The sequence below is a fragment of the Eubalaena glacialis genome, chromosome 13, assembly GCF_028564815.1.
Source record: "Eubalaena glacialis isolate mEubGla1 chromosome 13, mEubGla1.1.hap2.+ XY, whole genome shotgun sequence".
Classification (NCBI taxonomy): Eukaryota; Metazoa; Chordata; class Mammalia; order Artiodactyla; family Balaenidae; genus Eubalaena; species Eubalaena glacialis.
The window spans coordinates 59,671,660-59,699,320 of NC_083728.1; the positions used below are offsets into that span (position 1 = coordinate 59,671,660).

Sequence of the window (27,661 nt, forward strand, 5' to 3'; positions counted from 1 at the left end):
TAGCTGCCCTTTTTAGATGGGCTACGTGCTCTCCAGTTTGCCATAGTCCTCACTCCTCCCTAATGTCTCCCCAATAAGATGTTTCCTATACCAAGTTCATCTCACTTAGTTATTTCTTTCTCACCTGTTTCCTGGCACTTGAGTTTGCAAGCTCTAAGCAATCCTCTGTCTCAGATGTTGGCAAATGTCTTCTGTAAAAGGCCAGATAGTATAGATTTTAAGTTTTGCCAATCACAAGATCTCTGTTGCAACTACTCTTCGGCTCTGCCGTTGCAGTGGGAAAGCAGCCACAAGTAGATGGACAGGAGTGGCTGCGTGTCAGACTATTTACAAAAGCAGGTGGTGGTTTGCCGCCCCCACTCTGCCCACCAGGACTCAGCAACTCTGCCCGATCTGCTCAGCTCAACTGTCCTGAGCCCCAGCAGCCTCTGTCCCTCCCTGCCCATGCCCTTCTGCTCCCCCACTTTCTACACATCTGAAGACAGAGGCTTAAACTTCACTTTCCAGGCTTGGAGGCAGAGCCTGCCCTGAACGCGTGCCATTCCTGCTGGAGAACTCTCTCAAGCTACGCCACAGCTCTTGAGGGACATGGCGAGGCTGGCCTCCTCATCAACGCAGATGAGAATGTTCTGTGCGGATGACCAAACAGCGCTGCTGACACGGAGACCCACCTTGCACGGGAGGAGACTCCGTCTCTGGGAATGTCTCCTAAGGAAATAAGCCTCTATGCCCAGAAAACACTTTCTCCAGGAGAGGTGTCACGCGTGAGTGATGTAGGAGTCTGGAAACCTGGGGGGAAGATGCCCACGGGGACTGCGGAATGGAGGATCAGGTCTGCAGAAAGCAGGACCATTCAAGGCGCTCTTGGCCATGTGGACTGGGGAAAGCCAAGGGTAAAGTCATCAGAGCAGAGTGCAGATGGCAGGTGAGCCCAATGTATCCAAAGAATCAAGACTGGAGGGAATTGTACCCACAGGTTGGGTGAGAGTAATACACAACCATTTAGTGCATTCATTGTGCCAAGGGAGTGTTTACATCGATTAGTCCATTCAATCCTCAGCAGTCTGAGGAGGGGGATACTCTGCATACACCCACTTTACAGATGAGGAAACCGAGGCAGAGAGGGGTCAGGGGGTGGGCCTCCGGTCACACACGGGTGGGTGTTAAGGGCTGGGAGCAAGACCCGAGTCCGAGGTCTGACCGGCCTGAAATGCATCCTGCCATGGCCTCTATCCCATCATTGCTCTGCTTAGGTCCAAGGGGCTCTAAGGGTGCTTTTTGTCTTTTAATGACTTGGAATATCCCAGATTTTCTTTAATGAGAATAAACAAGAAATGAGGCACCTGGGCGTCTGGACAGGAAGACAGAGGGTCAGTGGGGAGAGGAGAGGACTGGCTCCTGCCCACTCGGCCAGGCCAAGGGGTGGGCAGGGGCCACAGTCGTTAAACCATCCCCCCTCCCCGCTTTTTTTTTTCAATTGAGGTAAAATTCACAGAACATAAAATTAACTGCTAGCCATTTTAATGTGAACAGATCAGTGGCATTTAGTATTGATACGTTCACAATGTTGCAAATCTACCACCGATACCTAGTTCCAAGACATGTTCATCACCCCTAAACGAAATTCCATTACCACTAAGCACCCTATCCCCATCCCCCTGCCCCTGGCAAACACTACTTTCTGTCTCTATGGATTTGACTATTCTGGACATTTCATATAAACGGAGTCACATACTATGTGGCCTTTTGTCCTTCTTTCACTCAGCATCATGTTTTCAAGGTTCATCCACTTTGTAGCATATGTCAGTGCTTTGTTCCTTTTCATGGCTGAATAATATTCCACCACATGGAGAGACCATAATGTGTTTATTCATTCATCAGTTTGTGGATATTTTGGGGTGTTTCCACTTTTTGGCTATTATGAAAACTGCTGCTGTGAACATTTGTGTACAAGTTTCGGTGTGGACATGATTTAATCTCTTGGGTATATATATCTAGGAGTGGAATCATTGGGTCTTATGATAACACTATGCGTAACTTTTCAAGGGACCGTTTTCCCCAGTGGCTGCGTCCCTACCCCCTTTTGCAATAGAACAGTCATTTCAAAGTTACCCTCCCTGGGCAACAGGAATCTGAGATCTCAGAACAGGATGGAGGGGATGGAGGGTGTGAGATGGGGATCCCAGCACAGGAGACTGTATTACATGGTGGTCAAGGGCTCTGGGATCTGATGCCTGGGTTCCAGTTCTGACTTCTCTGCTCACTAGGTGTGGTTGGAAGAATCATGGTGCCCAAAGAGTTCCCATCCGAATCCCCGGGAACCTGTGAATATGTTACCTTATGTAGCAAAAGGGACTTTGCAGATGTGATTAAGGATTCTGATGGGGAGATTATCCTGTGGGCCAGTGTAATCACAGGGGTCCTTATAAGAGGGAGGCAGGAAGAGCAGAGCCAGAGAAGGTGTGAGGATGGAAGCAGAAGTGGAAGTGATGGGGGTGGGGCATGAACGAAGGAATGTGGGCGTGTGGCCTCTAGAAGCTGGAAAAGCCGAGGAACTGGGACTTCCCTGGTGGCACAGTGGTTAAGAATCTGCCTACCACATATATACAATGGAATATTACTCAGCCATAAAAAGAAATGAAATTGAGTTATTTGTAGTGAGATGGATGGACGTAGAATCTGTCATACAGAGTGAAGTTAAGTCAGAAAGAGAAAAACAAATACCGTATGCTAACACATATATATGGAATCTAAAAAAAAAACAGGTTCTGAAGAATCTAGGGGCAGGACAGGAGTAAAGACGCAGACGTAGAGAGTAGACTTAAGGACATGGGGAGGGGGAAGGGTAAGCTGGGACAAAGTGAGAGAGTAGCACTGACATATATACACTACCAAATGTAAAACAGATAGCTAGTGGGAAGCAGCCCCATAGCAAAGGGAGATCAGCTCAGTGCTTTGTGACCACCTAGAGGGGTGGGATAGGGAGGGTGGGAGGGAGACGCAAGAGGGAGGGGATATGGGGCTATAAGTATGCGTGTGGCTGATTCACTTTGTTGTACAGCAGAGACTAGCACAACAATGTAAAGCAATTATACTCCAATAAAGATGTTACCAAAAAAAAAAAAAAAGAATCCCCCTGCCAATGCAGGGAACACGGGTTCGATCCCTGGTCCGGGAAGATCCCACGTACCGTGGAGCAACTAAGCCCGTGCGCCACAACTACTGAGCCCGCGCTCTAGAGCCCGCAAGCCACGACTGCTGAGCCCAAGTGCCACAACTACTGAAGCCAGCGCGCCTAGAGCCCGTGCTCCGCAACAAGAAAAGCCACTGCAATGAGAAGCCCACGTACCGCAATGAAGAGTAGCCCCCGCTTGCTGCAACTGGAGAAAGCCTGAGCGCAGCAGCGAAAACCCAATGCAGCCAAAAATAAATAAATTAAATAAATTAAAAGAAAAAAAAAAAAGCCGAGGAATTGATTCTCCCCTAGGACTTTCAGGAGGAACAAAGCCCTGCCCACTCATTTTAGACTCTGACCTCCAGAACTGTAAGATAATAAACTTGCATTGTTTTAAGCCACTAAGTTTGTGGTAGTATGTTATAGCAAGAACAGGAAATGAATACATTTGTGACCTGAGCTAGTTGCTGAACTTCTCAAGGCCTCAGTTTTCACATCTGTAAAATGGGAATAGCAATAATACCCACTTTAGGATTGCCATGAGGAATACATTAGGTAATGTATGTACACGCATCCTTCAGGGATATTGTGGGTCCAGTTCCAAACCACCACAATAAAGCAAATATTGCAAAAAAGCGAGTCACATGGCTTTCCCAGTGCATGTAAAAGTTGTTTACACTATATTGTAGTCTATTAAGTGGGCAATAGCATTGTATCTAAAAAAGACAATGTACGTACCTTGACTAAAAAATACTTTGCTAAAAAATGCCAAAATAATTACAATAATAACATCAAAGATCACTCACAGATTGCCATAACAGATATAATAAAAATGAAAAAGTTTCCAAATGCTGCTGGAAAATGGTACCGATAGACTTGCTCAAGGTTCTACAAACCTTAAATTTATCAAAAACGCAACATCTGTGAAGTGCAGTAAAGAAAAGTGTGCCTGTATAGCGTCAGGCACAGAGCCTAACATTAGTCAACATGTTTTCCCAGCAAGACCGTAAGCCCCACAAGGACAAGAACGTGTGTCCACTTGATTTACAGCCGGTCCCAAGGGCCTAGCAGGCCTGGCCCCTGCTCTGGTGGGAAGGGGGGAGGTGAGGCAGCTCCAGGTGCCGTGTCAGGGGCCCCGGGCTCCAAGTTCTGGGGAGAGAGCTCATTTGAGTGACCATAACCATCGTCTCACAAGGGTCACTGTGAGGATTAGAATAGAGAAGGACCCCAAAGGCTGCTGCTGCGCTGCCAGGCACACAGTCGCTGCCCAGGCAAGGGCGGTGGTACAGAAACTTCTCCCTCCCCTCCCCTCCTTTCTTCTTTTTCACCTCCCTCCCTCCCTCCCTCCCTCCCACCTGCCACCATTTTTCTTCTGTCTTTTCTTCATTCATGAAGTCAACAGCGGCTGAGTGTCTGCTGTGTTCCAGGTTGGCTGTCTGGTCTATTGAGAAAAAGTGAAAAATCCCTGGAATGAAGAGGCCAAGAGGCCTGTGGCCTCCTCCTTCCGCCGCACCTGATGAGGTTGGGAGGCAGGAAGTACACCTGCGGGGCACAGGCCCCGCCCTCATCTGAGCTCCGTCAGCACCCCCACGGGCCCTGGGGGACTGGTGGGGGGGCGGGGCTGGTTGCCAAGGCCTCAGGTGGTGTGGACCCGGAAGCAGGAAGTAGTCTGTATTCCCAGGACCTAGTACCTGCTTGGCTGGGAGATTTCCAAGGCAGGTGGGGGCCCAGGGGTGGGGCTGCTGGGGGGAGTGGGCGGGGAGGGGCTTGCTCAGGCCAGGGCCAGGAGAGAAGTGGAAGAGAGGCTGGGGTAGGGGCTGGGGCCAAGAGGGGTGGTGTGGGGGGGCAGGGATGCGGCAGCCCCAGAGGAAACCAGGGTTCTGAGGTGGCCCTCTGGGGGGCTGGAGCAGGTGGTACCCAGGACCATCCAGCTGAGATGGCCTCGTTAACGGAGGATGTGGAGCAGGAGCTGAGCGCCACAGCCCAGCGAGTGCTGGGGAAACTGTGGAGCCACCAGCTGTTCCAGTCCGAGTGGGACACCGGTGCCTTCATCATCTTCCTCGTCTTCCTCGGTGAGTGTGGCTTGGCCTCTGGCCCCCGGCAGCCTCCCAGGCCGAGGGCCATATCTGGATACCCACCCTGCCCGCAGGCGTCGTGGTGCTCCTGCTGCTGGTCGTCTGCATCCATTGCTGCTGCTGTGGCTGCTGCCAAAGCCGCTCCTCCAGGTCCCGGAAGGTGAGCCTGGAGCACCAGGGCCAGGTCGAGAAGGTGGCGGTGGGGCGGGCCGGGGGCCGAGGAGTGAAGCCACCAGCCCCTCTGTGCCTCTCTTGCAGAAACACTCCGTGGGATTTGATAACCTTGCCCTGGAGCCTTAATGCGGAGAGTCCTTGCTCCCCTGCCTTTGTCCTGCTGGGCAGCAATAACAACGCCTTGTTCAGCCAAAGCCTGAGTCTGGAGTGTATTCTGAGCCTCCCGTCAGGGTGGGCAGTGTAGGCCCCCACTGCTTCATCCAGATGCCCCCTGTGTCCCTCACAGCCTTCAGATGGCATGACTGTCACCAGGAGACCTCGGGTGACGTGCTGCAGCCACCCAGCCGCTGCCCATTCACCATCCCATTCGGCCCCTCGGAGGCCAGGGGTTCAGTCACTGGGTACTCGGCCCAGCTCCTGACTATCAGGGACCCCTGGCCAGGTCCCTACTCAGACAGACAGACAGACAGAAGGGCTCCAGGCAAAGTCGGATGATTTTTATTTCTTGAAGGCCCCGCCAGGGTTGCCGAGCGAACACAGTCAAGGGCACTACAGCTCGTGGTGGGTAGTTTCTGTCCTTCCCTCCCAACTCAGAGCTTAGGGCCACCACCCACCCCTCAGGCTCCAGTGGGAGGTGGTGTGTGGCTGCCCCTTGCCATCCTGGAGGAGCTGCGAAGAGGGGAGGAAGGAGAGCCCTGGGCCTGGCCCCAGCCAGAGTCCAAAGGTTCCTGCCTTGGGGGGAAGGCAGGGCTTGGACTATAGGCTACCTCGAAGCCCCGCCTTCCTGACCTCCCCCATTCAAAACAAAAAGCACGCCAGTGTTCCTTCCTCCCAGTGTGTCCAGTGTTGACAGGCAGGGCAGGGTGAAGAGGGAAATAAATAGCCCGCAGTGCCGAGCTCTGGCCGGCACTTTGTGTGTGTAGGGGTGTGTGTGTGTGTGTGGGGGGGGACAGGGACTCCCTGGGCAGGGGCCATTCCCAGGGGGACAGGCTCTTGGGTGCTCTGTTCAGAAAGGCCTGTAGCTCCAGTAGCTGGAGAACACGGAGATCTGGGGAAGGAGGGAGATGGGGGGACATGGTGAGTGGTGGTGCTAGGGGATCTGGCCCCTGCTGCACCCTCTGTGACCCAGGTGAGATTTGAAGGTCATCCAAGGGCCATGTGTCAGGAAAAGGATACTGTTGCCAAGCAACACCATGGCCCACCTGTTTGGGGTGTGCAGAGGGTATGACAGATCTTAAGATTAGGGGGTGCTTTAGAGGTGTGCCGCCCAAAAAAAGAAGGGGCTAAACAACCTGCTGTTTGGCTGGCCTAATCTGCGTGAGGCCCAGCCCGGCCCTGACCCCCCATGTCCCCACCTTATCCTTGAGCTGCTGGCAGAGCTGCAGGGAGACGGTGAAGAAGACGAGGGCGTCGTTCAGCCACGGGATCACACACTCCACCTTGTGCACGTGGCTCACCTCCAGACGCTGTGCACCCCACTCGCTGCGGGGAGATGGGAGTGTCCCTGAGGGCAGTTCAGCCGGCCAGGACCCCATCCCCTGAGTTGCAGACGGGCGAGGGTGCTCCAGGGACCCCTCCCAGGCAGCGTACTTACAACATGGCCCCAGGGCTGTGAAGCACGGCACCTCCGGCTGGGCGGAAATTCTAGGCAGAAGAACATCAGACTGGGTCAGGCCTGGGGCCTGGGGCCTGGGGCGGGCAGGGGTGGGGTGGGGGGGGCGGGGTGCTCACCTTGGTGGAATTGGGCTGCAGGGCATGCAGCTGGTACACGGTGAGGCAGAGCTTGTTGAGGTTGATGTAGACGTTGACCAGCAGGTCGGAAGGCAGGGTGGGGGCGAACATCCGCTGTGGGGAGGGGGGCCGGGGAGGCACATCCCACGCCCGCCCCTCCAACCACCCCGGGGGACTCCCAGTCCCCATCCCATGGACTGGGGCTTCCAGAGTCTTCTCAGGTACCCCAGCTAGCTTCCTGTACCACTGGGCTTGGGACCCACTGATCCAGATCAGGGGGGTACATATCTGGGGGATGCAGAATGGAAGCCAAGGACCCCATCCCAGAAAACTGCACATAGGACTCTGTCGACAATTTGAGGCTTGCAGGACCTCCTGGCACCCCTGTGTCCCTCCCGGGTGCGAGCTGGGCCCCTCTGTGGGGACTGCCTCTCCCGGAGCAGGGGCCGGCCTGAGGCACCACTGACCGTAAGCCCGCTGGCAGCAATCTCAGGCAGAGTGAGGGTGGCTGGAGTGGTGAGCCGGTTTCGGGCTCTGGTCAGCTGCAGCATCACGGCATCCATCAGCTGGGGGAAGGGGGCTGGTCATAGCTGCTGTGAGGGCAGCGGGGTCTGGTCCTGATCCCATCCACCTCCCCACCCCCGTATCAGTAGCAACAAAGTTATGGTAGCTCCTAGCTCCTTCCCTGGGGGTCACAGTCTCAGGGCCCGAACCCCTGCAGCAGGAGGCTTGTTAAAGATGCAGGTAATTGGGCTCCAGCTGGGGGTCGGGGGCAGGACAGAAGGTTCTACTGCATGGGATCCTGGGTATTGGTCCAATGGGGAATAGAAGATCCCAGAAGTTAGTCCCAGGGGCACGAGGGCGTTGTGGATGAGGGTACAGGCAATGAAGGAGCTTAGAAGAAGGGATCCTAATTCAGCTTGGGTGCAAGGGGCCAGGGAGGGCTTCCTCAAGGAAGAACTGGGATGGCTAAGTTGAGGCCTTATGGTGGACACCAGCCCCATTTTCACAGGTGAGGAAACTGAAGTTCCAAAGGGTTAAGGTCACACAGCTAGGGAACGGTGGAACCATCTGCACTCATCCCTTCCCTTTGCCAAGGAGCAAAGCTTTGGCTCGAACACAGAGCCCCAGTTTCCACTGCTTCCAGCTATTCATCCAGCTGTTGCCATGGCGCTGGGGTCACCTGGCTCCAGGGAAAGGCAGAATTACTGGGTGGAGGCATGGGGGCTGCACATTACACCCCAGAGGGCAGTCACAGTTCTGAGATAGACCTTAGTCCATCTGGTTTCAAATTTTCATGAGGTCCAGAGAGGATAGGTGAACCACCTGAGGACACACAGCAAGTCAGGGGCAGAGCTAAAGCATGAACTCAGGGCATCTGAGCTTCATCTTGTTCCTCCACACCACATGAATTCATTTTGTTAATTACAAAAGTTTTTCTGTTGCTGGTACTAAAACCTGTAGCTACTGTTTACCGAAGGCTTACTAGAGGCCACTTTACCTGCATCATCATGATTGGCAGTCACTACAGCTTGTCCCCCTTTTACAGGTGAGGCTACTGAGGCACAGAGTGGCTAAGTAAGAGACTTGAGGTTGCACAGCTCATAGTGGGGGCCCTGGGATAAGAGCCCAGGTCTGTTTCTGGAGCCTGGGCTGTAAGCCTTTCAACTGTGGCTGGATGGACATGTATACACTGAGAGGTGAAGGGTCAACCATCGGCTACACCTGAGAATGTGGGGGTAGAGCTTTCCAGAGGCCCAGTCAGAGGTCAGGGAACCTGGCTCTCCCATCCCTGCGGGCAGCTCACCTTGAGAACCTCTGCTCCTGTCCTGAACTGGTAGCTCTCGTCCCGGTTGGCAAGGAGGTAAATGGCTTGGCTCACGTGGTTCCTGGCGTCTTGGATCTAAAAACAGCACCCAATGAGCGGTTAGTGGACTGAGCCTCGTTAGGGAGAGGAGCCAGCTTCACAGCAGCCACGGTCCCTGGGGGCCCCAGACTATGGGCCCCCACCCTGAGGGCCTATCCTCCTAGGAGGGGCAGGGTGGGTGCCGCCTGCGGGCCAGGCCCTGGCTGGGTGCTGTGAGTCAGGCTTGGTCCCTGGCCTCATATGGCTCACTTTCCAAAGGAGGACAGAGGGTAATAGAGTAAAGGCACAAGGTAACAGACTGTGCAACTTGCACAAGGAAACAAACAGGGTGATGAGGGCGGTGAAGGGGAGGCTCCAGGGAAGCGACTCTTGAGCTGATGCTCGCGTGATGAGGAAAGCTGAGGGAGTGGACTCCAGGCAGAGGGACAAGCCCGAGCAAAGGCCCTGAGGTGGAAACAGCTGGTGGCCAGTGAGAGGAGAGAGGGAGGGGGCAGAAGCCAGGCCCAATCACATAGGTGCTGTTAGGAAACATGGACTTGGTCTCCAAGAGCCAGCGGAAGCCCCTGGAAGCTCTGGGCAGGGAGTGACTTGTTCAGGGCATCCCTGTGGCTCCTGCTGGGCTGGGGGCCTACACATAGGACAGGCTAGGAGACCAGGCACTGCCCACCACAGCTGTGCTGCTAGGAAACACCTTCCCAAGCCTGCTGCGGCTGCAGGTCCCCACAGTGGCCAGCCCAGGAGGCCTCAGCGCTGCAAGGGACTGCCCCTGCCTGCCCTTGTGCCCCTGAGCCCTGGCCGGGGAAGGGCCCGGTTACCTGCTGCAGCTTCCACTGCTTGTCCTCCCTGAAGGCAAAGTGCAGCAGCTGGTTGTTCCTGGGCATCTTCAGGTTCACGTCCTGATGGGCAAGAGCGGGATAAGCTGGGCAGAAGGATGCCCTCCTGCTTTTGGCCACTCTGAGCCCTTGAGCTGGGGGCAGAAACGGGGTGTGTACAGTGGCTCAGGCCACAGCCACTCCATGGGGCAGAGGGCCTCTCAACACCCTGGCCATTTGGGGAGTGAACAGGGAGGTCAGGAAACAGGAACTCAGGCCCAAGAGGAACCACAGAGAAGTGAAAGGGAAAAGAGCCAAGAAAGGGGAAGGCAGCTTCATCTGGGAGTAGGCGTGTAGTTGTGGGCAAACGGGGAACATGTGTACATGCCAAGGGACGGAACGCCCACCCGAGGAGAGGGACCTTCCCCCAGGCCTTGGCACCTGCCACAGGGTCAAGTGCAGCTGGAGCTCAGATGTTGGCTGACTGCACTTTGATCTGGGGCCAGCCTAATCCTGCCAATGCCCACGCTTCCTGGGGCCCAGAATCCAGGTAGGGCCGAGTAGCGCTGTGTGCAAAGCATCCCTCCCCCCTTCCTGCACCTGTCACTGAAGCCACACACCAATCTCATGAGCGGGTTAGGGAGGGTGTCATTTTACAAACAAGGAAACTGAGGCCCAGAGAGGTCAAGGATCCTGCCCAGAGTCACACAGCTGGCTGGCGGCAGAGCTGGGATAAGCAGGAGGCCCCCACGCTCTTCCCCACTGGGTCCTGTGGCAGCATGGGAAGGGGAGAGGGGCCGGGAGACTCACCGCCTGGCTCAGTGCATCCCCTTGCAGAGTCAGCACGCCCTTCACCTGGTCTGTGCTACAACACGTGGGGGTCAGAGCAGCGCCTGCAGCTGCCCCTCCCACCACCCCATCCTCCCAACAGGCTGTCCCTGACTGTCACAGGATGGTCCAGCCTGTCCCACTGCATACCCTCTGGACGTTGGAGCTGAAATCAGTCTGCAGGGCAAGGCCGTGCCACCTGTCCTAGAGGGTATCCCAAGTGTCCCCCCTCCCCAAGAGCCCACCCCCAACCCAGCCCAGGCTCACCCACAGCTGCCCAGGATGAAGTTCTCCTGCTTTGTGGGCCCCTCGGTGCCTGAGCCCGGCAGAGTGAAGCGGAGAGAGGCCTCCTGCGGGGCAGAGGGGAGTGGGGTAGAGTTCACCCACCCCAGCCTAGCCATGTGTCCAGAAGCCCCACTCCCAGGGCCCCTCCCCCACAGCCTGAGTTTCAGGACCTACCTGAGCCGATACCTGCTCCTTCCACACTCCCTGGGAGCTTACTGTGTGCCCAACCCGGGAGAGAGAACCGAGAGATACCCTCCCGGCTTGGGTAAGGTCCGGAAGTGGGGAGCAAAGTCAGGGGAGACAGTAGTCATAGCAACCCGCAATTTTGGCTTTACTAGGCACTGCCTGGACATTTTTTTGTGATTCTATGGTCTTTTTTTTATCACAACAGCCCTGAGGCCGGTACTAGTATCTTCTTTTTGCAAAGGGAAGGCCCAGAGAGATCGAGTACTTGGCTGAGGTCAAAATGCTGGGTCCAGATCTGAGGTTAAATGGCAATTTCAAAGGAGGCCTTCTCCGACCCCCGGGCTCAATCCAGGCCCGCCTCGCTCACAGGGCTGCTTGTGGATTGGGTAATTATCTGCTACTGCCCCCCGGCTAGACTCTAAGTCCTCTGAGGGCAGGGCCTGGTCTGAACACGGCGCGTCGCGTACACAGTCGGCGCTCGGGCGGCAGCCGCGGGAGGCCGGGGAAGGAGCCGCGCTGGGGGAGGGTAGGGAGGGTGGGCGCCCGCACAGGCCCTCAAGGCGCGTTACCTTGAGGATGTCCTGCAGCTGCCTCAGCACGGCGTGCACCTCGTCGTGCAATAGCCAGCGAAACTCCTCCTCCTGCGGGGACAGGCCCGCAGTCCGCCGCCCGGGCCCGCCGCCCCCCGCCCCGCCCCGCCCCGCCCCGCCCCGCCCGCGCGCCTCACCAGCACCGCCCGCTCCGCCGCCGTCGCTGCCATCACGGTCGCCATCGCCGCCGCTCGCTGCCCAGCGACCGTCACCGGCCCGCCGTCCGCTCGCCGCTCAGTCCTCCGGCGCGCCCGGGCCCACCCCCCGCCGCCGATTGGCTGCGCGGGCGCCCGCCCCGCCTCCAGCTCGCGACACTGTGAACGCCCCGGAACCCGCCCGCTCCGGCTCGCCCCGGACACCGCCCTCACCAGCCGCGGGCGCTGAGCACTCCGGGGCCGTATCCATCGCTACTCTCGGGCCGGAGCGCCAGGGCTGCTCGTCCCGCCCCTTCTCGGCCCTGATAGGGCGCCCTGCTCCGTGCGCACTCACCGATTGGCCGGCCCCATAGCTTGCTCTCGCCGCACCCGGCGATTGGCCGACGGGGCACCTTGTTTCCGCCCGATCTCGCCTCCGGCCCACTAGTTCCGTCGGTCCGGGAAGGACTAACGCGCGGACCCTACAGTCCCATCGCCGTGCAGAAGAGGCCGCCGCTCCGCTCCACGCCTGGCCCCACCCCTCCCACCACCGCACGGCGCTCGATGTCTGGGCGCAGACCACCGCCAAGGTCACAGTTGTGTTACCAAGAAACGTTTTTATTTTGCTTGCAGTAGCTTTTTGTTAATTGCACAAAATCATGTTTTGTTTTTGCCATTTAAACATTATCACACAATCCTATTCTGAAAGACAAATGTTCATTAAAAACAAAGCAAAAATAAAAATTCACAACCTTAATTACCTAGATTTGTCATTTAAAGGTTTAAAGGAAAAAAAAAGGGTGGTGGAGGAGGGGCTTCCTTACAAGCTTTTTCACAAGTGTCACATTTTCTCCTTAAAAGGGAAGGATTTCAAAACAAAGGTGAAATAGCTTAAACAAATATTCATAAAAAGGAACTTTACAGAATTGTCAACAATATTAAGACAACATTGACTAACCAGTTTCATTACAGCATCTTCCCCCACCCCCACCCCCCAGTGTCCGGCTAGGACTAGAACAGGCTTTGTGTTCAGACAGAAAAGAATTCAAAATCCCAGTGAAATTAACAACTGTGCCAAAAACCACGGGCATCTCCCCTGCCCTCCACCCATGTCTTCTGAGATCCCCTGACCTGGGTCCTGATCAGTGGAAAAGGGCCAAGGTTGTGAGGGGGAGGGGCCCCACAACAGCGTGGCCACCTCGTTATGTTTATCATCACATATTCACTATAATTGCTGACCTTCTGCAGTGTGACTTTGGAAAATCCAACCCATGCAGAGGGAGAAAACACTGACATCCTTTAGGTAACTTCTCCTTGTTCTTATGCCACATTCCAAGCCCCTCTGGTCCCCTATCCAAGGAGAAATGCTAGGGTCTCGAGGATGTCTCAGATCTGCCTCTGAGGGTCAGGTAGCTCTGGTTCAGTCAGGCCTAGTTCTCCTCTTCCCTCCCGACAGACCCCAGGACCCTGAAAGCACCGAAGACCAAGCTGCTGGCTGAAGTGCAGACACTCATTCCTGTTTCAAGAGCTGAGCCTAAGAAATGGTCATCGTTGGTCAGGTTGGGTCTGGACCAAAGAAGAAAGAGACAGAAAGCAATACTGTCTCCATGAGAGGAAAAGGGGGAGGGGAGGAGAATGGAGAGAGGTGGGCATGCAGGGGACTTGTGCAGGGATGGGCTGGAGAAGGTGGGACTGCTGTGAGGGGATGTGGGTCAGAGTGGCTCTTCAGAACCAGGTGAAGGGTCTGTGGCGTAACGGAAACCGGAAGGAACCCCATACCCCCTCCCTCTTCAATCCTCAGTGGTGGCCCTCAGGACCCCCTTCCCAAGGACTGGAATGCAAATCCAAATACTACAACAGCCTGGTGAGGAGTGAGCACCCTTACACCAAAGCAAGGAAGTCTGATCCCAGCCCAGGCTCCACAGTGACGGTGACTTCTGGGCAGGTGCTGAACAGCAGCAAGGAGAGAGGGCTTCTGTGAAGCTCACCTAGGGGCGGGCTGTTTGCTGCTTTCCCTGGAAAGCCACAGCCCTGTCTTCGCTTGACTCTGCCAATCCCTTTTCAGCTCACAAAGGCATTTATGGAGAGTTGGTTGCACATTGGTAGCTTAAACATGACAATCCTCATCAGCTGGTCACATGAGGTTAGAGGGCCCATGGGACCCTCCGTTTACAGTCTGCTGGCTCATCTTGGCCCAGAGCCTCTCTCTGCGTGGGATCCAGTGGGGGACAGTGGACAGAACCACAGCCTCTTCGTTGTGAGGGAAGCAGTGGGAAAGCTTCCACTTCTCACTGCTGATTCTAGTTCCTCAACTGGAAGGGGTTTGAGATAAGACAGCTTGGAAGAAGGGAAAAAAAAAAGCCAGGCAGCAGTTTCTGGGCAGCTTCTATCCTGGGGTGAGAGCCAGTATGGTGGGTTGTGTGTGTGTGTGTGTTTGTGTGTGTGAACACACAGCCACCTAGTCCAAGGCCGGTGCCCAGCTCAAGAGCTTTCCCACAGGCCAATCCTGCTGACACCCCTCCCCTCTCCAGGACCTCCAGGGGAGGAGCGATGCTGTGTGCTGTGCTGATGGCAAGTCTCAAAGTCTGTAAAAAAGAAGATGGAGACAGGTGGACTGGTCCAGAGTTAAGTCCCAGGACCCCAACTCCATGTGAGGAAGAGGGGGTCAGAGGGAAGATGGGGGGTGGGGGTGGGGTCAAGGGCTTAGTGTATATAGGCTCGGTACACGGCAGACATGTCATTGTCAGACTGGTCCAGTGCCTTGGCTCTTTTGTACACCTGGAAAAAAACGACATGGGCTTAGTCTGGCCACAAAGCTGACTTACAGACACAGATCTGCTTCCGAGAGGCAGTTCTCGATGTGGTTAGGTAGGTAGGTTCTGGAGTCTAGGCTGTCTGGGTGTGACTCCTGGATCCCCCACTGACTGGCCTAACCTTGGACAAAGTGCCTCAGTTTCTCTGTGCCTCCACTACTGCTTCTTGACTTTATGGACAAGGTAACAGGGTTATTGTGAGGATTAATGGAGTGAGGAATGTAAAGTGGTCAGAGGCAGGGCTCAGCATTGTTAGTAGTTATAATCATGTTCCTTCCCGCTCCAAGGACTTCCCATGTTATTCTCTGGGCCACTGTCCCTGTCCTTCCCTCAGCATTGGCTGGCTCCTTCCCAATCAGCTCCAAGGCCTTTCCTGACCATCCCATCTGAAGCAGCGGCTACACCACTTTACCCAGCCACCTCCATCCCTTTACTCTGTTCCACTTTATTCATAATTCTAACCTTCTGCAATTCTTACTTGTTTAAACATTTATGTGCTTACTTTGTGCCTCCTTCCATTAAAATGTAAGCTCTACAAGGAAAAGAAGGCTGCACCCTGTGTCCCCAGAGCCTAGAATGGTGCTTGGCAATTAACAGCCACCCCAAAGGTACTAGATGAATATGAAAGAGTGTGAGAAAAATTAAAAAGCCATCGTTCAACAAGGTCAGCACAACATCCAGTCATGTTGAAAAAATGCAGCTGGACACAGGTTCCTCCCACACAGTTGGCCGGCTGCATTTTTTTCTTTTTCTAAACATGATGTCCACTACAGCTCAGGTGTAGCTGTCAACTCAGAATGAAGACTAAATAAAGACCTTTTGAGATAAAAGAGAACTTAATCATTGCCAGCAAACCTGCATTCAGGAAATGCTAAAGCAAGTTCTTCCAGCTGAAAGGAAAACAATACCAGAGAGAAATTCAATTCTTCAGAAAGGAAAAGAAAGCACTGGAAATGGTAAATTAGAGAAATATGAACTTATTTTTTCTCTTAATTTCTTTAAAATACATATGACTACTTAAAGCAAGACATTCTGACAATGGTGGGTTTAAAACAAAGACAAATGTAACACATAGGACATTTGTACCCTAAAGCAGGGGTTCTCAAGCTGGGGTCATTTTGCTCCCCACCTGGAGTGACATTTGGTTAATGCCTGGAGACACCGTCTATGAACTAGGGGGTGGGGTGCAACCGGCATCTAGTGGGGAGAGGACAGGAATGCTGCTGAGCACCCTGCAATGCACGGGACAGCACCCACATCAAAATGTCAACAGTGCCCAGGTTGAGAAACCTGCCTTGAAGGATGAGGGAGGGAGAGGCAAATGCATCTACGTTTTATGTAAAGAGGTCTAATCTAGGATGTGAAATTAAGGATGCGTATAGCAATCCTCAGAGCAAAGACAAAAGAAAAATGATGCACTGTTAAAAAGCCAATAGATAAAAATGGAATTTTTAAAAAAAATATTTATTTATTTATTTGGCTGCGCTGGGTCTTAGTTGTAGCACACAGGATCTCGGGATCTTCGTTGCGGCATGTGGGATCTAGTTCCCTGACCAGGGATTGAACCCGGGCCTCCTGCACTGGGAGGGCGGGGTCTTAACCACTGGACCGCAAGGGAAGTCCCGATAAAATGGAATTCTAAAATATATTCAAATATCCCAAAAAAAGGATATCCCAAAAGAAAGGAGGAACAAACAAAAGCCAGAGGGGACAAATGGCAATCAAATGATAAAAGAGTAGCTCTAAATCCAACCACATATCAATAGACTTCAAGACAAAGACTAAATGTTAATGGACCAGTTAACCTCAAGATCCTGAACTCCAAACAGTGGCCAGAAAGTGCCGTGCTCCATCAAGAAATTAACCAAAATCTCTGTTTCCAAGCCAACGAATCCTGTAGTCAGGGGAGAGGCAAGTGGAAATCACCTCACAAAGAAGTGCTCCCAACACAAGCCCCCATGGAACCCTTCAGAAGTAACCACAGTTACAAACTCATCAATGAAAAATTATATAACACACGAGGAATTCCACTGCCAAGAGAGAACCTGAAGGTAAGAAAGGAGGAACCTGAAATTGTACTGCAAACTGGGTAGTGAAACAAGTACTCTGAGATGTTCAGACACACAAAGGAAGGACAGAGACACAGAATTCAAGGACAGATGATTATAAACTATGAAAAGGCAGGTCTGAAAAGAACAGTACTGTGTATTTTTTATTTATTTATTTTTGGCTGCGTTGTGGCTTGCGGGATCTTAGTTCCCCAGCCAGGGATGGAACCTGGGCCTCCAGCAGTGGAAGCAAGGAGTCCTAACCACTGGACAGCCAGGGAATTCCCCAGTACTGTGTAGTTTTACTTCTTCTTTGTCTCTATAGAACAAGCCACTTGAGACCTCTATTTAACCTGAATAAAAATGCATATAGCTTACAGCACTTGGAAGACAGAGTCTCTAAAATAAATGAATCTGTGTGATTCATGTATGTACGTATTTCACAAAATGTAGTTTTTTTTAAAATTTATTTTATTATTTTATTTTTTGGCTGCGTTGGGTCTTCGTTGCTGTGCGCAGGCTTTTCTCTGGTTGCGGCGAGCGGGGGCTACTCTTTGTTGCGGTGCGCGGGCTTCTCATTGCGGTGGCTTCTCTTGTTGCAGAGCACGGGCTCTAGGCGTGCGGGCTTCAGTAGTTGTGGCTCACGGGCTCTAGAGCACAGGCTCAGTAGTTGTGGCACACGGGCTTAGAGGCTCCGCGGCATGTGGGATCTTCCCGGACCAGGGCTCGAACCCGTGCCCCCTGCACTGGCAGGCAGATTCTTAACCACTGCACCACCAGGGAAGCCCAAAATGTAGTTTTTATTGTAATTCTATGGTAAAGACAAATATTGCTCAGCTGTTTTTTTTTTTTAAGCTTATACTTCTATCAGATTGAGATAAGAAAATTGAACTTCTAAAAAACTGTTTCCAAAAAGTACCTATGTAGGTGCTTAATAAACGTCATTCAAAAAAAAATGTTAAGGACTAAACAATCCAATTAATAGGCAGACACTGTCAGAATGGATAAAAATGCAAGCCCCAATTACAGACTGTCTACAACAGACACAATTTAAAAACAAAGGCTGAAAGTAAATGGATGGAAAAAAATACATCACATGGAAACCGTAAGCATGAGAAGGCTACAGCAGCCACATGAAAATCAGACAACAGACTTCAAGACAAAGATCAAGATGGACATTTCTTAATAACGAAAGAGCAAATTCATCAAGAAGACATAACAATCATAAACGGCTAAGAGCCCAATAACAAAGACATCAAGCAGGATGGACAGAATTAAAGGGAGAAACAGATGATCCCACAATCACAGCTGGATATTTTAACATCCCTTTCTTAGCAACTGAAAGAACTAGAGAAAAAGGTCAGTAAAGATAATCTGAAAAAATACTACCAACCATCTCGACCTAATTGATATGTGCAGAACACAGCACCCAACTGCAGAACACGCAGTCTTCTTAAGTGAACATGGCACACCCACCAAGACAGATCATCTGCTGAGCCACAAAACAAGTCTGAATCAATGCAAACAGTTAAAAGCCATATGTAGTATATTTTTTTGGATCACAGAGATATATTAGAAATCAATAACCATTAGGTATCTAGGAAACCCTTCAGGGTTTTTATTTGTATTTGACAAATAATCCACAGGTCAAAGAAGAACTCCCAGGGAAGTAAGCATGGCTCGGAGGAAACATACTTAGAAAAGGTCTGAAATCAACAACCTAAGATTCCACCTTGAGAGGTTAGACGCAGAGCCAAGCCAAGCCAAAGTAAGCAGAGGGAGGAGTGCAAGGGAAACAAAGGAGGGCTGCTGGGACTAGCACCGAGGCCTCCTGCTGTTACCTCATTGGCTGCAGCTGCCATAGGAGTCGGATGGTTGACGGCATCACCCAGCGCAATGGCTAGACGGAGATCCTTCTGTATGTATTTCAGGTAGAAATCGGGCTTAAAGTTTCCTTGCAGGATATCTGAGGAGGGAAAGTCATTCATCAGAAGAACTGAAAGGATCCTAAATAAGAAACCACCTGGAGTCCTGTCAGAGGTCAATACCTAGCATTTCCTCCCCCTCAGACACCCAAGAGACAAGTCCCCAGCCTGTACCCCCAAATCCTATCTACCATGTCTCTGGACGCTCTCTGACTGGGGGCCTGGACTGACTGGAGTGGGTGCATCATTCACACACAATGAGTCCCTGAAGAAGACACTGTTCTGTGACATCTGCCTGACCCAGTTCCCAGCTTCAACCAAAACTACAACGCAAAAAGAGAGGCCAAAGGCAACTTACTTTGGCACTTCTGGTCCAGGAAGATGCTGGCCAACTGTCCCTGATTGAGGATGTCCAAGAGTGTCTGCTGGGACTGGCCTGTCACTTGGGCCAGGGTGAGCCCCTCAGCGATGGTGGCCATGAAGCTCCCCTGGACCATGTTCACGATCAGCATCATCTTAGCTGCGTTGCCAACCTCACCTGCCCAGGGCAAAGAATCGTGGTCACGTCCCAAGAATCCTGTGGGGAGGAACTTTCTGCCCACCCTCACCCCTGCTTGGACCCACCTCTACACCCAGGGGAGGCCCCATTCACCTGCCCCTGACAGAACTGGCTCTGACCCTTCTGGCTCTTCCTCCTTCCAGGCACTGACTGTGCAAGTCAAAGGAAACCTTCCCACGGGGGCCCCAGGCAGAGAGGCCGTGCGGGACTGACGGTGTCATCAGGGCGGTCTAGAGGGGATGTGGCCCACCCAGCCTCCAGGCCTGAAGTGGCCCGACAGGTGGGCAGGCATGTTACCTAGAAAGAAGGAGGTCTTCCCCATTGCCTGGAAGCAGCTGCTGCAGTCCTCATATAAGCCCCTGTCTCCGGCCGCTAAGATCACCAACATCCCATCATTAGATAGCTGCTGATTCCCTGAGACCGGGGCTTCCAGAAAGCGGCCCCCCCTGGACACAATCACCTGGAAAGGAAAGTCACAGCTTCTGGAGGCCTTGCCTCTCACGAAGGTCTTGGGCAGGAAGCAAGGAGCATACTGGGGCAGGAGCACTTGACCCTCCACGCCGAGGCCCCAAAGCTGACGCCCGTACCAAGGTGCTGGACTGACACTGGGAGGGTCAGCAGACTGTCCTCCACCAGGTGCCTGAATCACATGCGGTAGACAGAGAGAAGCTGGGGTGTCCTCACAGGCTCCCATTTACTCGGAGTTTCTCACAAAGACCAAAGACTACAACCAACATGACAATGCCAATGGCGTGGTCGACCACACTTCCTACAGACACTGTCCTACCTTGATTTCAGCCACCCTTAGAATGCACATGGGCCACAAATCACCACCCCCTCACTTGGGCCCAGTGGCTCAGCGTGGTGGAATACTCTGCTAGTATCTGTAGAAAGCTGCTTAAATCAAAAAGGCCCTGCTGGCAGCCTAGACTGCTTCTGAGAGGCTGGCAGCTATAGGACCTGATGCCCATCCCAGCCAGGAAACAAGTCTCCTTTCACAGCCACTCAGACTAGCTGTAGATTTGAAGGCAGAGAGTGAAGACAGGCTAGTCCCAAAGTCTCTGGCTTTGGCTCTAGAGTAACTAAGTTGCCCACACTTCAGCATGGTTAGCCTGGGTCTTGGGCTCCAACTGAAAGGATGCTGGAGGGCCAGCCCAAATGAGGCCGCTACCTGGGCCAGCTCGGTGACTGTGTCAGCATCCACTGTTGACATGTCCACGTAGCACTTCCCGGGGCGGATCCCTTGCAGCACACCACTGGGGCCCAGCACCAGCTGTGGGGACACAAGGGAGAAGCAATAGCCCAGGCTCCCAGCCAGACACCCAGGAGCCCCTTAGACCTAAGGTCAGTGTCCTGTTGATTTTTTGGCTCATTTCCCAAATAGAAGCTAAATATTAAGGCTCAAAAGGGAAGAGCATGTAAATAAGCAAGGGAAAGAGGAGAATTTATGGTATGCTCCCATTTATCTTCAAAAAGAACATGTGTTTCTTTTTATTAAAAACCTCCCATTGAAAAGATGGAACCTCAGTATTTATTTTTTTTGGCTTCTTTGGATTTACTTGGATTAGTCCAGTCATGAGTTTAACAAGATGACTACTGCACTTGAACTTTTAAAGCATACAAATACAGCGATAGCTAAACATAGGAACTTGTCACATGGACCACAGGCACACCAAAGCTTCCAGCTCAACAGGAATACATGAGCCTGTCAGGAACCATTTCACATTTCAGCACAGACCTCAGGGACCCTAGTCAGTTTCATTCTTTGTTCTGAATTAAAGGAAGTCTGTATTCAATCCATGCAAACACCCTTCACAATGGGAGATGGCCCACAAATGGGAAATCCACTGCCCACCCCTCCCCCAATGCAGACACTCACTCAGTGCTCAGGGGAGAAGGGGAGGAGGCCAGCCAGTTTTCCCAGCCACAACCTGAGACGCTGAGGGGAGGGAGGGGATCCTTACGTCCTTGGCTGCCTTTGGATCCGACACGCAGGCAAACGTGATGTCACAAGTTGAAACGACTTCAGCGGGGGTTCTTCCTAGGCGGGCCCCCTCCTGGATGAACAAATCACACTGCAAAAGTCACAGATCCTAATGTGAGCTGCAGGCAGTGCACAACACACACACCAGCCAGGCCAGAGATGCAGTGCCCAGTCCTCCTGAGTGGCCTTCCAAGGCAGGAAGCTGAGACTGTGAGCCAGGGACCCCAGCGGGTAGTCTGACTGCTCAGGGAAGTGGACGGGAGCCCCTAAAGCACAGTCTTGTGTTTTTTTTTTTTTGGCCGCGCTCATGTGAGATCTTAGTTCCCTGACCAGGGATTGAACCCGCGTCCCTGCAGTGGAAGCGCAGAGTCTTAACCACTGGACTGCCAGGGAAGTCCCCAGTCTTGCCTAGGAGGATGTTCCATGTTCTACTTCACAGGAAGCACAAAACAAACGGCTGCTGAAGGTTTCCTGAATGAAGAACAGGATGTGAATAGTACTTGTCTGCAGCTCTTTGTGGCTGTCGCTGTCTTGGCTGTGGTGAAATCTACCCAGTGCCCTGTGAGCTGGGGAAGCAGGGTTGGGGCTAACAGGTTGCCATTCCTTACTGAATTGTTTCTGGGGGCGGTCTATATGCACTAACTTTTCTTTTCTGAAAATTAAAATCACCTAGAACATCTCATAACAAAAATACATCATTAACATTTTGCTGTATTTCCTTTTTCTAAAGGCATTAAAAGTATTTAGAATAATTTGGACCTATAATTTTGCATCTAATTTTTAATATTTTATATGATTACATCTATCAATATTATAGACTTTCATAATTACTGTTTATAATGCATGGCTGCAGGATACTCCACTGAGAGATATACCTTAATTTACCTAATGGCTCTCCTGCAGTTCAATATCTGGCCTGATTTTAATTATAAATGACCCCAACAAATATACATCTCTTCTATTTTTTGAATTTAGATCTCTGTAAGTAGAATATGACAGGCTCCGAAAATGGTTTTAAAAAATGTAGACAAATGGCTTTCGAATAGGGCTGTGTCCATTTATAATGATCTCTGGCAAAGTCTCAAATCACCAACACAGAGCACATTTTTTAAAAACAACAAAGTACACATAAATACATTAAGAATTTGTCCTACTAGATGATTTAACAAGACAAAAATGGCAACTTTCTGCTTGATATATTTTGATTACTCCTGATTACTGAATCTCTTTAATACCTCTGTTTATTAATTGTTTCCCCTTTGTGAGCTACTTAAAAATCTTTAAATCATTACTATACTATTTCTTTAACAAGAAATTCCACTCCTGGTTTTATACCTAAAGAAAACAAAAACACTAATTCGAAAAGATACACACACCCCAAATGTTCATAGCAGCATTACAACAGCCAAAATATGGAAGCAACCTAAGTGTCCATCAACAGATGAATGAATAAAGAAGATGTGGTACAAACCGCTTTGCAGGGCAGAAGTTGAGACACAGATGTAGAGAACAAACGTATGGACACCAAGGGGGGAAAACTGCAGTGGGGTGGGGATGGTGGTGTGCTGAATTGGGTGATTGGGATTGACGTGTATACACTGATGTGTATAAAACTGATGACTGATTAAAAAAAAAAAAAAAAAGATGTACACACAGAGACACACACACAGAGGAGTATTAGTCAGCCATAAAAAGAATGAAATTCTGCCATTTGCAACAACATGGATGGACCTAGAGGGTATTATCATGCTTAGTGAAATAAGTCAGAGAAAGACAAATACGCTACACTATCACTTATATGTGGAACCTAAAAAACAAACAAATAGGGCTTCCCTGGTGGCGCAGTGGTTGAGAATCTGCCTGCCAATGCAGGGCACACGGTTTCGAGCCCTGGTCTGGGAAGATCCCACATGCTGCGGAGCAACTGGGCCCGTGAGCCACAACTACTGAGCCTGCGCGTCTGGAGCCTGTGCTCCGCAACAAGAGAGGCCGCGATAGTGAGAGGCCCGCGCACCGCGATGAAGAGTGGCCCCCACTTGCCACAACTAGAGAAAGCCCTCGCACAGAAACGAAGACCCAACACAGCCAAAAATAAATAAATAAATTAAAAAAAAAAAACAAACAAATAAATGAATATAAATAAAAGAAACAAGACTCATAGAACAAACTAGTGGTTACCAGTGAGGAGAGGGAATTGGAGAGGGGCAAAATAGGAGCAGGGGACAGTACAAACTGCTATATATAAACTAAATAAGCTACAAGGATATATTGTGCAGCACAGAAAAATATAGCCATCATTTTATAATAACTTTAAATGAAATATAACCCATAAAAATACTGAATCACTATGCTGTACACCTGAAACTAATGTACTAATGTAAATCAACTATACTTAAAAAAACCAAAACCAAACAAACAAAACCCCCAAAACCCCCCACAAAAACTAGGGAAAAATACACAAAAATTGTTAGGGTAGCGGGAAATTTTTAGAAATAAAAAATTTTTAAATTCCAAAAACTAAAAAATAAACTAGTTGGCGTACCTTTCAATTTTTTTTTTTTTTTTTTTTTTGTGAGGAGTATTATCAAAAACTATTCATGGGGGGCTGGGATGAATTGGGAGAATGGGACTGACATATATACACTACTATGTATAAAACAAACAGCTAATAAGAACCTACTGTATAGCACAGGGAACTATACTCAATGCTCTGTGGTGACCTAAATGGGAAAGAAATCCAAAAATAGAGGATATATGTATACGTACAGCTGATTCACTTTGCTGTACAGCAGAAACTAATACAACATTGTAAAACAACTATACTCCAATAAAAATTAATTAAAAAAAAATTCATCTTGGGCTTCCCCGGTGGTGCAGTGGTTAAGAATCCACTTGCCAACGTAGGAGACAGGGGTTCAAGCCCTGGTCGGGGAAGATCCCACATGCCACGGAGCAACTAAGCCCGTGCACCACAACTACTGCACCTGCACTCTAGAGCCTGCGAGCCACAACTACTGAAGCCCGCATGCCTAGAGCCCGTGCTCCGCAACAAGAGAAGCCACTGCAATGAGAAGCCCGCGCACCACAACGAAGAATAGCCCCTGTTCGCCATAACTAGAGAAAGCCTGCATGCAGCAACAAAGACCCAACTCAGCCAAAAATAAATAAATAAATAATAAAAAAAAAGAATCTGCCTGCCAATGCAGGGGACATGGGTCCGAGCCCTGGTCCGGGAAGATCCTCCATACCACGGAGCAACTAAGCCCATGCACCACAACTAATGAGCCTGAGCTCTAGAGCACGTGAGCCACAACTACTGAAGCCCGTGCGCCTAGAGCCTGTGGTCCGGCAACAAGAGAAGGCACCGCAATGAGAAGCCTGCACACCGCAACGAAGAGTAGTCCCCGCTTGCCGCAACTAAAAGAAAGCCTGTGTGCAACAATGAAGACCCAATGCAGCCAAAATAAAAAATAATAAATAAATTTATTAAAAAAAAATTCACCTTTTCTTTGGTGACTTAAAAAGATAGACTTAAAAGATCTATGTTAATATTTAATTTTGTTTTCTTCTGATTTTTCCTTTTGAAAGAAATAGGAGGGTAAGCGGCAGAGCTGTCTGATTCCAAGCCCAAGTTCATAATTGCTTTGCTCTACTGTCTTCCCATAAATTAATCTGGAAAGAATGGCCATGTTTATAACAATTAAGCTTTCCAATCAAGAAAACAGGATGACCGGAGGCACTTCTATCAAATGGGAACATACGTATAATGCAAACCCTTAGATTCTACCGATGTTCTGCAAGTATGCATGTCTAGATTTCCTGGTTACCCTGGCCTTGAATCAGAAATATCTGCCGACAGGGCCCCTGAGATCTCACTCCTGACTCAGGGCCCCGCAGCACCTACCCGATGCCCAGCACCTGAAGCCCACATCTCTTAGCATGGCCTTCAGTGCCCTTTCTCCCAGGCTCCCTCAACTCTCCAACCAGTTCCTTATTATTCTTGAAAAGGACTGTTTTAACAAAGTGAACTTCTTACTTTGCCTAGAACATTTTTGTTAATTCAAATCCACCAGCTCTACTACCTCCCTTCATTCCAGCTCTCACCTTGCTGCACACACGGGATGCTCACCCCATCATTTCACAAATACATGCTTAGCCACACCTTGTTCCTCAAGAGCCTGGTTCTTTCTTGGTCTCTTTGTTCCTGGCAAGTACAGTGCTTTAGTTTTCTGGTACTTAGACAATGGTTCTTTATTTTCTTTAATTTTATTTATTTATTTATTATTTTATTTGGCTGTGTTGGGTCTTCATTGCTGCACGTGGGCTTTCTCTAGTTGCGTCGAGTGGGGGCTACTCTTCGTTGTGGTGCACGGGCTTCTCATTGTGGTAGCTTCCCTTGTTGCAGAGCACGGGCTCTAGGCGTGCGGGCTTCAGTAGTTGTGGCTCACGGGCTCTAGAGCACAGGCTCAGTAGTTGTGGCGCACGGGCTTAGTTGCTCCGCAGCACGTGGGATCTTCCCGGACCAGGGCTTGAACCCATGTCCCTTGCGTTGGCAGGTGGTTTCTTAACCACTGCACCACCAGGTAAGTCCTAGACTATGGTTCTTTACCTTTTCCTGGATGGGAACTTGATGGGAGCCATGGCCTCTCTCCATTACAAAAGACTTGGAATTCCATTTCAGGGCATGCACAGACCCCTTGAATCCATGGACCACCTTAGGTTAAGAACTTCTAAACCTGTCCTGTCCCATATGGTAGCCACTAGCCACAGGAGACTGTTTATTTTTAAGTGAAACAAAATTTAAAATTCTTCAGTCTACTAGCCATGAATCAAGTGTTCAAGAGCCACATGTGGCCAGTGGCTACCACACAGGCCAGTGCAGATATAGGACATCTCCTTCACCACAGAATGTTCTACGGCACGGTGCTGTTAATACAATCCAAACACAGAACATAGTGCAGCCATTAACAAGGACGAAGGAGATCTGTTGATACTCTCCATATCAATGAATTCATTACACACACACACACACACCTCTTGCACGTGCATGGAAAAACCTGACAGGTTTTTTTCCTATTACTTATTTCAGGTAACGGCAGAGAGGGGAAAACTTCCACTTCATTTTATACCCCTGGGTGTTTTAAATGTTTAGTTTTTATGATAACATCCTACACTGGTATATCTACATCCCCACCTGCCTGAACTAAGAGCTTGGCTTCTACTCCATGGCATGCAGAACAATGAAGAGAGACAGGAGGGAGATTCCTATCCTTAGTTACCCCAAGGGTTGAGGCTCTGTCCCACCCCACCCAACAAGCACCACTATGAATGCTTACTTTCTCTGCAGTCCGGTTCCAGACAGTCACCGTGTGACCCATTTTTAGCAAGTTGGAGACGATGCCACTTCCCATGAGGCCAAGGCCCAAAAATCCTATCCTGAAAAAGAGAGAGACTGATCAGTTCAAGGTGGGGGCTGGGGTGGGGGAGGACAGGGTGAGATCCTGAATGCCACACAGGCTCCGCTTCCTCATAAACCTGGGGAGCCTCACCTCAGACCACCAGGAACACTGCTCTGTGGTGTGCTGACACCACCACTGCAGAGCCAGCGGTAGTGCAGGTAAAGCGTGCCTTTTCTTATTATGCCACTGTTCAAAAGTGTTCGTAAGTTTAAACAGGCATTTTTAAATCCTCAACTGCCACTGCAAGAAGTATGACTCATATGGTTTATGGCAAATCTTCCAAATCATTTCCTTGTTGCTTTGATAGAAGGTCTGAGCTTACAATTCCATTACAGTGAGAAGGCAGACATTTATCTTCAGATCCCGCAACAGTTCCCGATCAGCCACCTCGAGTCCTAGGCCTTGAGATGCCAATTTAAAGCACCTTGGGATCCATGACAAGTAACAGGAGCAGTAAGTGCGGAGCCAGCCACCTTCCTTGACTGCAGGAGTCGGCATCCTGGTGCTCACCTCCCCTTCCAGCTCCACGCCCTGTACCACCTTTGCACTCCTCGTGCCGTCAGCAGGGACAGGCCTTGCCCCGCTTCTTCAAAGCCTCACCTGAGCTTTGGAACCAATCTTTTTCAGTGCATGGATTCTCCTCCTGAACCTCTTTCCCCCCGTTGCTGCTCTACCCTGGCCCGTCCTTCTCTCCACCACGCCTTCTAACTGCAAGCCCATTATGATCCTTCTGTGACTGAAGCACTCAGGTGGACAGTATGTTCGGCTTACCTTCACTTCCTACAGCTTGCTCCTTCCTACAACCCCTAGAACTTGGGGGCTATGAGCTGCTACATGCTTTTATAGATGATTTTACCTTGCCCAAATGTCTCTTCTTGGTTCTTGCACTTCTGTAACTCTCCTTGCATGAGACATGGCTAAACAATGCCTCTTTCTTCATTTAATTAATTAATTTTTTGGCCGCGTTGGGCCTTCGTTGCTGCACACGGGCTTTCCCTAGTTGCTGCAAGCCAGGG

The 27,661-nt window shown here is 50.8% G+C and overlaps 3 protein-coding genes across 7 annotated transcripts in view; 1 reads left to right on the forward strand and 2 right to left on the reverse strand.

Annotated features, from left to right (window-relative positions):
* The first annotated feature begins 4,828 nt into the window (after positions 1-4,828).
* SMIM22 (small integral membrane protein 22) lies at positions 4,829-5,667 on the forward strand. Its single transcript, XM_061207998.1, has 4 exons — positions 4,829-4,890; positions 5,086-5,247; positions 5,325-5,410; positions 5,509-5,667. The coding sequence occupies exons 2-4, from the start codon at positions 5,112-5,114 to the stop codon at positions 5,548-5,550; spliced, it is 264 nt and encodes an 87-aa protein (XP_061063981.1). The 5' UTR covers positions 4,829-4,890; positions 5,086-5,111; the 3' UTR covers positions 5,551-5,667.
* A 233-nt stretch (positions 5,668-5,900) lies between these two features.
* Positions 5,901-11,996, reverse strand: ROGDI (rogdi atypical leucine zipper). Of its 3 annotated transcripts, none has more exons than XM_061208060.1 (11): positions 11,861-11,996; positions 11,703-11,774; positions 10,930-11,012; positions 10,645-10,699; positions 9,838-9,918; positions 8,963-9,058; positions 7,623-7,721; positions 7,156-7,185; positions 7,019-7,068; positions 6,780-6,906; positions 5,901-6,472 (listed from the first exon to the last, which is right to left on the reverse strand). In XM_061208060.1, exons 1-11 carry the CDS (start codon positions 11,903-11,905, stop codon positions 6,431-6,433), a joined length of 780 nt encoding a protein of 259 aa, XP_061064043.1. In that variant the 5' UTR covers positions 11,906-11,996; the 3' UTR covers positions 5,901-6,430. The 3 variants fall into 3 exon arrangements, with proteins under 3 accessions (XP_061064043.1, XP_061064041.1, XP_061064042.1); XM_061208058.1 differs by having other exon boundaries at positions 7,156-7,269; XM_061208059.1 differs by lacking the exon at positions 11,703-11,774 and having other exon boundaries at positions 7,156-7,269; positions 11,861-11,995.
* Positions 11,997-12,454: 458 nt separating this feature from the next.
* GLYR1 (glyoxylate reductase 1 homolog) overlaps positions 12,455-27,661 on the reverse strand; it is a 36,304-nt gene continuing 21,097 nt past the window's right edge. Inside the window, exons 10-16 of one of the 3 annotated variants that reach the window (XM_061207839.1) lie at positions 26,523-26,622; positions 21,167-21,259; positions 20,374-20,475; positions 19,500-19,662; positions 19,002-19,181; positions 18,560-18,684; positions 12,455-14,635 (exon numbers count right to left, since the gene is read on the reverse strand). In XM_061207839.1, coding sequence (XP_061063822.1) covers positions 14,561-14,635; positions 18,560-18,684; positions 19,002-19,181; positions 19,500-19,662; positions 20,374-20,475; positions 21,167-21,259; positions 26,523-26,622 — 838 coding nt within the window. In that variant the 3' untranslated portion in view covers positions 12,455-14,560. Of the gene's footprint in view, positions 14,636-18,559; positions 18,685-19,001; positions 19,182-19,499; positions 19,663-20,373; positions 20,476-21,164; positions 21,278-26,522; positions 26,623-27,661 lie in introns of all 3 variants that reach the window. The other 2 variants (XM_061207838.1, XM_061207837.1) reach the window with 2 other exon arrangements.